This window comes from Anastrepha ludens, chromosome 2 (assembly GCF_028408465.1).
Source record: "Anastrepha ludens isolate Willacy chromosome 2, idAnaLude1.1, whole genome shotgun sequence".
In the NCBI taxonomy this organism is placed as follows: Eukaryota; Metazoa; Arthropoda; class Insecta; order Diptera; family Tephritidae; genus Anastrepha; species Anastrepha ludens.
In genome coordinates this window covers 86831473-86840183 of record NC_071498.1, presented here as the reverse complement: position 1 = coordinate 86840183, position 8711 = coordinate 86831473, and the positions used below count along the sequence as shown (strand labels likewise).

The following is an 8711-nucleotide window of genomic DNA, read 5'->3' as shown; positions in this document are numbered from 1 at the left end:
CTAATAAACTCATGAGTCACTTCGGTGATATATCGTGGCCGCCCAGGCCGCTCGATCTCACTCCCGTGAACTTTTTCTGTAGGGGAACCTCAATAGGAAAGTCTGTGAAACACACCCAACGACCATCCCAGTATTACAAGAAAAAATCGTTCGCGAGGTTAATAGCATCCCAATTCCACTTCTCCAGCGAGTGAAACAATTACCATTTTCAGGAAATGCTTAAAAACAGAATAAAATGTGCACTTGTCTTCTTTGTCACAGCTATTGAAATACATTTTTATCATTAGAAGTTGTTTTAATTTGTACTTCTGCCACCGGAGGCATGGAAAAACAAATTTAATAATTAAATATTCAAGAATTACTTTGCACATACAAAGTGAAGTCCAAAATAAACAAGACTGGCGCTATAAAAATGTTTTGGACGGCGCCATCTTTTTAATGAGTTAGTGCGTTGGAAGTTACAGGACCAAAAATTGCTCAGAACTCAACATTCGAAAGACCTCATTAAAGAGGCGAGAAAAGGCGAGAACTTCCTTTACAACATTCTAACTGGTGATGAAACGTGGTATTTCGAACACGAACTTGAAACTAAGCGTCAAAGTGCCGAACGGAAGGCCAATTCGAGCCAATTTAAAAATGAAGTCGATGCTCATTTATTTATTTACGATTATAAGGGAATTGTCCACAAGGAGTTTGTGCCAACATTTGAAGTGTTTGTTGCAAAGGAGTAAGCTTATTGCATGATAACGCACCGTTTCAGCGATCCACTAGAAGTAGCATTTTAACCAACAATCACTCGCAACAAATATTCGCCTGATATGGCTCTCTGTGAGTTCTACCTATTCGGAAAATTGCATTTGGCCATGAAACACTTTTTCAAAAAACTATTCGAGTGCTCAAAGCAGTGTATCGAGGCCAAAGGGGACTATTTTGAATCAATAAGCTCGAAGTTATCAGAACAAAGCTCGTGTCGTTTATACCTATTTTAGCTCAGTATGGTTTATTTTGGACTTCACCTTGTATACTTGTTTCAGATGGACTATCCTTATGGGGTTTGAAAGCTCATCTAGAGATATTGTATGCAAAATTTTTTATTTTCTCCTCACATTTTGTTTTTACTTTTAAAATTATTAATTTTGATGAATTGAAAAAACAACGGAAATATGTGGAGAAGCGGAATGTGCGGAAAAGCAAGATTTTCTGTTTACTATAATGCCATTATTTTGGACACCCTTTGTAGAACTATGTAGGCAAAAAGAATGGTAACACAATGACATGTCAAATGTGTTCATAATTTACTTAAAGGTTTGACATTTACGAAATGGAACGCTATACGCTTCAACGAAATTGGGAAATATTGAAAACCTATTTCCAAAGTGGTGGGCCTTCTTCTTCTTTTCTGATTTTCACATCGGTGGCTACGTCAATAAAAAAATTGTCGGGTTTGGGGCTCAGAAAATACACCCGTTACTGTAGAGAAGCAAATGCATCCACAACGAGTCACTGTTTGGTGCCGTTTTTGGTATGGCGGCATCGTCGGGCCATTTTTTTTTTTCGAAAATGAGCGAGGAGCCACGGTTACAGTAAATGGCGACATTTGGTTTCAACAGGATGGCACAACTTGTCACACTGCCAAAGGTACACTTGAACTTTTCGCTACCGTTTTTGAAAACCGAATAATCAGCCGAAATTCCGATATCAATTGGCCGCCTCGGAGCTGTGATTTAAGCCCGTTGGACTATTTTTTGTGGAGAGCCGTTAAGGACAAATGCTATGTGAACCATCCAGAGACGATTGATGCTTTAAAACACGAAATCGAACTTGCCATTCATGAAATTGGAGCCCAAACAATCGAAAATGTGCTTAAAAATGGGGTTGATCGAATGGCCTACTGTAAAGCCAGTCGTGGCAGTCATTTGAACGATATTATTTTTTATTATAAATGGCAATGTTCAATCTTCAAAATAAAAAAAAAAAGTTTGAAAAAATATTGATTAGTTTTTTTTATAGCCGATTCAAACAGCAAATTTTACATGGGCCACCCTGTATATATCACACATCTCTATGAAGTACATACATTTTAATAAAGCTACGAAAAAATATTATTTATCATAATGCTTGCCGCAGAAAAATGTTGTAGATTAAATCATAAAAATATAACATGGAAAAATTAGCTCTCAGCAGCACTCATAAAGTGTTCTCTTAGGTTCCTTTTTCTACTGCTATTTCCTTTTTTTTTTTTGTTTTTGATTCACTTCCGCCTATTCGTTTACTACTTGGGAGAGAATTTTGATTATTTGATAAAACATCGCAGTCCTAAATTAACTACGCGTGTGCATAATTACGTACGACGTTGAAAGCAGTCTGAAAGTATTCCTACAGTAAATCGGAAACACGACTGAGTATCCTGAAACTAGCCCATTTTGGGATGGCACCGTCCACGCTATATACCCAATAAACGGTATATACCCAACGCGTGCTTTCATTGGCTGCGAGGTTTGCGATACACTGCATCCATTATGTAATAGTTTTGAGCCGGCTTTCATCAGACAATTAGTATACTTTGATTTGTTGTTGGCAGATTATAATTCTTCTAGAATATGTTTTATACTACACCCACTCTGACTGAAATCCGTTTATTATTAATCTAAATCCACAGAAATGTAATAGCAAAGCCCAGCAATCGCCTTTTCACATGCCTCTTGAGCTCAATTTGAAAGCATACTCTTTTACTTCTGGGCATTATATTTCAGACAACGCTCAAAATTATTTAATGAAACTGTTAGGCCCAAGGATATACCTCCTATCATGTCACTTATTCCCAAAATTTAGCGGTTTAAAAGTTTGTTTACATGATTTGTGGAAATATGCCGGCACCAGTGCCACCCAGCGGCCCAACAGATTCGAAATATTTTTTTTTTTTTTTTTCGTTTTTCAACCGCATTTCTTATTTTTTATGTATATTCGCGGATTATGACCCAAATCGTAAGAAAGGATTTTCGAAATATCTCCACCACAGCTCCTCCTTGTGTATACAGTTCTTGCAGAAACGTTTATTTATAAAACGTTAAATACTTTTATATACCGAGTGAGAATCAAATCGTGTCATATACTACTTATAAATTTATATATTTCCCGTAATATCTCCACTCCAGCGCTACTTAGCGGGTAAAAGTAAAATTTCACATTCATAAGATTAGGGGTCATCTTCTTATCTTACCAATAGCGCACGCTTTGCTAACCGAGACGATAAATTGTTCTTCACTTAAGTGTCTTTCCACGCTTTTCGTATTCTTAGCAAACGTCAAACTAAAATTTGTCAATTCCGAAACTATGGCAACATACAACTAATTTATTTGCAAATAACATTGTGGACTCAAACGATCTTATATATTTCGCCTGCAGAGTTTAATAAGCGCTTAGGTGAACGAAAATGAATTTACCGCCATTGTAAAGTAGTTTGCAAGGTTAGAAGTTAGTTGGGACACCGATCCTGATTTTTTTTTTAGTTGTGTTAATTTAATAGCTTCTTGTTCTATATGTAAATCAAAATACAAAAACTCTTTTGAAATGTTTGAAATGAAAATAAAAGTTTTTTTTTTGCCTCGCTTGCGCAAAAATTCAAAACTTATTTCCTCCCTGGAACTATAGGAAACAATAGTATAATTGTGTTAACACTGAAACTTTTCCTTTTATTACAATTTCTGTAAGTGCTAAAAGCATAATTCCATACATTGTTTCTCCATGATCTGCACATACTAGTAATTGAACATAAGAATCCACACTATTACCTATTAACATTAGCAATTACAGGGCCCGGCACTCGAAGGTCCACTCCACTGGCATCAGCTGTATGTTAGTCTGCTATATGACAGTCTAGAGTATTGTTTACAAGCGCGCGGAAGCATTTTGACGAGTGTAAACGCGAAAAAAAATCAATAATGGATTTCAAACGTAATAGTGTGATTGCATTATATTTGGCTGGATAATTGTTCGAGCAGCGATCAAAAATGTTCAAGTTTAGGACTTCTTAAACTCCCAAGACGCTAGGGTTTATTTGACCGACCGTTCATATGAGAATTTGTGTCGTTGATTGGCCACCTGGAGGCAGCACCCGCCACAGGTACTGGTTTCAGCCACTATAACCGCAGATGGGCGCTCTTCAATCGTTTTCATCGAGACTGGCGTCAACGGAAATGCGAAAAATTTTCGGGAAAGTATTCTGGAGGTTGCTTTGAAGCTGTGGGCAGGCAAACATTTCGGTGACAGACCATGGACGCATCAAAAGGACTCGGCACCGTCTCACAAAGCTCGAGTGAACCAAGAATGGCTAAAACACAATTTTCCGAAATTCATAACGTCCACACAATGGCTCTCAAGACCAGAAGCGAATCAGATGGATTATTCTCTTTGGGCCGTTTTAGAGAGCAAGAACCGAACTAGAAGATTCGCCAGTCTCGAGGCGCTGAAAAAAGACATTGCCCGCGAGTGCGCCAAAATACCTGCAACTCAGGCTGCAGGCTGCGATTCGTTTCTGGATCGTCTCAAAGCTATAGTCAAGGCAAAAAGTAATTTGATTCTTGATTTTGTATTTCATTCACACATTTTTTGCTTTGAATTGAATAAAAGTAATTTTACTAACTAAATTTATGGCCTTTTTAATTGGTTACACTTCAAGTGCCGGACCCTGTATATGTATACATGCCAGAATATATAATACTCGCTTTATGCTGCATTCCGTATGCATATGCGATATCCTTTGCGATATGCTAGTGAGTAGCGCTATATGTAGGCGCTTATGTTAGTTCCTATAAGATTTTCAAAATCCTGGAATTCTATTTTTGAGAAATATTTCTAATTTTTTTTGTTTACTTTATTCAATGGGAAGGCTATTCAAAATTTCAAACAAAACGGTACAGCCGTCCTCTAACTTTACGAAAGGAAAACTAGTATCAAGTTCATATCTTAGTATAGACCAAAAATCACATTTTTTTTATTTATGGCAAATCGCTTATGGCAGCGCAGTAGAGCTTCCTATCAACTTCCTTTCAACATTTTTTCAAAACCTTCGTGACGGCTTCTGGCTCTATTTCACGAAATAAAAAATAAAATAAATAAATAATTGGTCCATACACCTCCGTTAGGTATTTGGCCGATCTCCTCGTCCTATTTATGGTGTGCGTCTTGATGGTGGTCGACAAATGGAGTGACTTATAGTTTTAAGTCGACTCAGAACAGCAAATTTTTTTTTTATAAGAAGCTTTTTCATACTCGGAGTCTTGGAATATAGCACGCCACCCTGCCGAAACGAAAGTTAATCGAAATTCAGACCTTGAATTTCAGTCACGAAAAGTCTATAAACAGAGCTTTCAAACCGAAAAACAAAATGTGAAATTAAGTTTAAAATCAAAATTGAAATTTTGAATTAAAATATATATTTAGCCAAGATATTCTCATAATGAGTAATAAAGAACTAGTCTCCATAGGAAATTGCCAAAATTTTAGTGACTAAGCTTCAACATATAAGGTATACTCCCAAATTAGGGATGCCAATTTCCCCGATTTTTATGAAAACGATTTAGATATTCTTTATGTTGTACCAACTTAGATCAATATTATTTCAGAAGTTCTCCTACCATATTATTATATGAATAATAAATACAAAAAATAAATGCGAAAATTTTTTCATTAGTAACAGTTAAATTTATACGCATTTAATAATACTTTCGCGTGTGCGTTACATATCTGATAAAGAACTTTGGGTATGTCGAAAAAAGAACAATGCAAAAAAAATTTAAAAAGTAATGCAATGCGTTTTGTGTTTGAAAGAGTTCATTTATTTTTTAATCTCAAACAATCTATAGGGTTTTCCAAACAGAGGTATTATTTTGATATTCAAAGGAAAATGTTATTTTTTAATATAAATGGTCGGATGTTTATTTCATTACAAAGAGGAAGGTATGCCGTTAATAGTGGAAAGTAACATCAGGCAAATGACCACCACGACACCGCTTACAGGACAATATTCTTTTCATGAAATTTTCCATAACCTTGAAATTTTTCTTTCACGTGGCCCCAAAGAAAAAAGTCACAAGGGGTTAAATCACAAGATCTTGGTGGCCAATAGTGATCACCCCTTCGAGAGATAACACGATCCGGAGACTTTCCCGGTAAAAAATGAATGGCTTCGTTGCTTGTGTGGCACGTAGCGCCGTCTTGTTGAAAATAAACGTTAACGATTTGGTCTCTCGATAGCGCAATCCATTCACCAATAACACCTGTTATTGGAAAACCCGACACGTGAAAGCGCCGCAGCGTCGCAGCAAATGTGACTGGTGCGTGTTAACTTGCATATCCTTTTATGTCAAGCTAGTTAGTGCAACTTTTTATAAAATAGACACACATATGCATGGATTACTTTTTATATTAAAAATAAAATAAAAGCAATATCCATATTTGCTAAAAACTTAAAGTTAATGTTACGTTTTTTGCTCTGAAAGCGAATTTTTCTGCCTTTATTTCATATGCTTCGCAAGTAATTACAGATCCCGAAAAGCTTGGGGATGTTTTCCTCCACTCCCGAATATTTCGGAACTTATAAATTAACGAAATCCCAGGATTGTCATCCCTATCACAAACAAATTCTCAGCTTTGCAGTCATACATGTTGCTCCACACATTTCATTATCTGCACGTTGCTTACCCCCATTATATGCCTGTAGAAATATTTACCTTTGACTACTTTTTCTAACATTTTACATCCCGTATACTATTTTGTTACCTCATGTTTAATTATCTCCAATTTCCTGCATCCATTTTGTTTCACTCAGATTTATTTTTTTTCCTACTTTTTGAGCATTCTCTGTCAGTTTTCCGTTTGATCCACAGTTTGTGTAAATTTTTTGGTTAAATATGAAGCCGCCATCATTGTTTTCCCTTACCTTCATGGCGTATACAGGGCAGTAAAGTAGTTAGGGTATGTCAGTTACTACAACACTGTCAGCTAAAAAATCCGTCATCTCATCTTCGCTGCGGTCATCTTAGTATTTAATTTCGCTCTGCGCAACTCTGTGTTTCCATGTCCGCAAATTTTGTGTGCCGGACTCCTTTGCTATCTGTCCACGTTTCTTTTGATTTCTTTTCGGCTTGTTTATTTGCCGCACGTAATTAAATCCTGCCACGCATATGAATCAACCGACCACAAGCGAAAAGTCACGGAAATTAGACGAAAGGTTCTGACAGATTCACTTGGCCGCATTAGCCGCACTCATTAACCTTTCACGTCATGCCAATGCCAAGTACAATGAGTAAACTTCTTGCGTTGCTTTTTTTCTTTTAGTTGTTTTTGTTTTTTTTTTTGCTTACCTTCAGCCAACAAAACGCGCTCTTAAAGGCGAATACACAAATTGTTCGCATTTAGTATCACATTTAGAATTTATTACTTCTCATTCAAAATATTTATTTTTCATACAAACAATATCACCTTAAATTACTAACATTATAGTTGATATAACCAGTTCTCTCCATCATGCCCCGTATGGTCAACCGCGGAAACGTCGCCTCCGTCTGAAAACTCGGAAACCACGTCCCCCGAAACCCCGTCTACCAAAACCACGCCTACCAAAACCACCAAATCCAAATTGTCGTGCTACACGCCCACCCTCATTCTCATGTGGCGTGTCAACATCTACGGATAACAGCGCATCTGCTGATTGCGCCTCAACTTTCCCTGCAGCGATTGCAACGTCTGCGTTTCCTATTGCATCCACAGCCAAAATATAAGTGGAGCAAATGCACAAAAAGCCAATAAAAGTTAGCAGATGCATCACAGTATTTTAGCTTGTTGACAGAGTAGTTGTTATATATGATTTTTTTTTTTATTATTTAAATATGTCTATATATATTATATTTTATATTCTTTATATTTTAATAATTATTTATTAATTTGATTGACTCTTGAATAACTGAAATTTCGAATGCTGAAAGTTAACTAAGATCTTGTACTGGCTGATCGGTATATTTATACCCACTTTTCTCATACTCATCTACATCGCCACTCGTGTAAGCTGACCTTGACGTATAAATTCATACTCTTCAGAAACGCGAACAGAACTGGATGTAATTATGTTTTGTGTGAATTTTTGTTTACATTTGCAGGTTGGTATTTTATTTTGTTTACCTTATGTTATTACATTCTCATCTTTCTAAAATTCTTCCCTTTGTAAAAACACTTATTTTATTATTCTCATTCTCCAACATGAGTAAACATATTTTAGTTTGGGGATTTCTCCTTTTAACCGCATGTTCACTACAAATTTGAAGAGCTAAATAAATTAAAGTAATTATTCAAATTAGGCGCCCACCTGAACATAACAGGCGCCACTATTGTTATAGACGCTGATCGCCAACTTATTGCCACCCTGCAGAGAAAACCTTGACACTGGTTTGCCAATTTCCATTCAGTTCGCTTAGAGTGAGAGTAACGCACCAAATGTCGCCTTGCTCGCATATTACGACGGTGTACGACTTCTGATGCTGAAAGTTGATGGGCGTTGAGGCGCCGTGGAGAGATAAGGGGGTGTTTCAACATTTATTTATTGAATTATTTCGGCTATTTGCCTCGCCTATATAAAAGTTCATAGTAAATTAATATATTATCTGGCAACTAAGTTTTTAAAGCGCTCAAACAATTTCTTTTTGAAAACAATTATT

The 8711-nt window shown here is 36.5% G+C and overlaps 1 protein-coding gene across 1 annotated transcript; it reads right to left on the bottom strand.

Annotated features, from left to right (window-relative positions):
- Positions 1–7418: 7418 nt before the first annotated feature.
- Positions 7419–7887, bottom strand: LOC128858466 (uncharacterized). Its single transcript, XM_054094768.1, has one exon. The coding sequence runs from the start codon at positions 7823–7825 to the stop codon at positions 7541–7543; it is 285 nt and encodes a 94-aa protein (XP_053950743.1). The 5' UTR covers positions 7826–7887; the 3' UTR covers positions 7419–7540.
- Between the last annotated feature and the right edge of the window lie 824 nt (positions 7888–8711).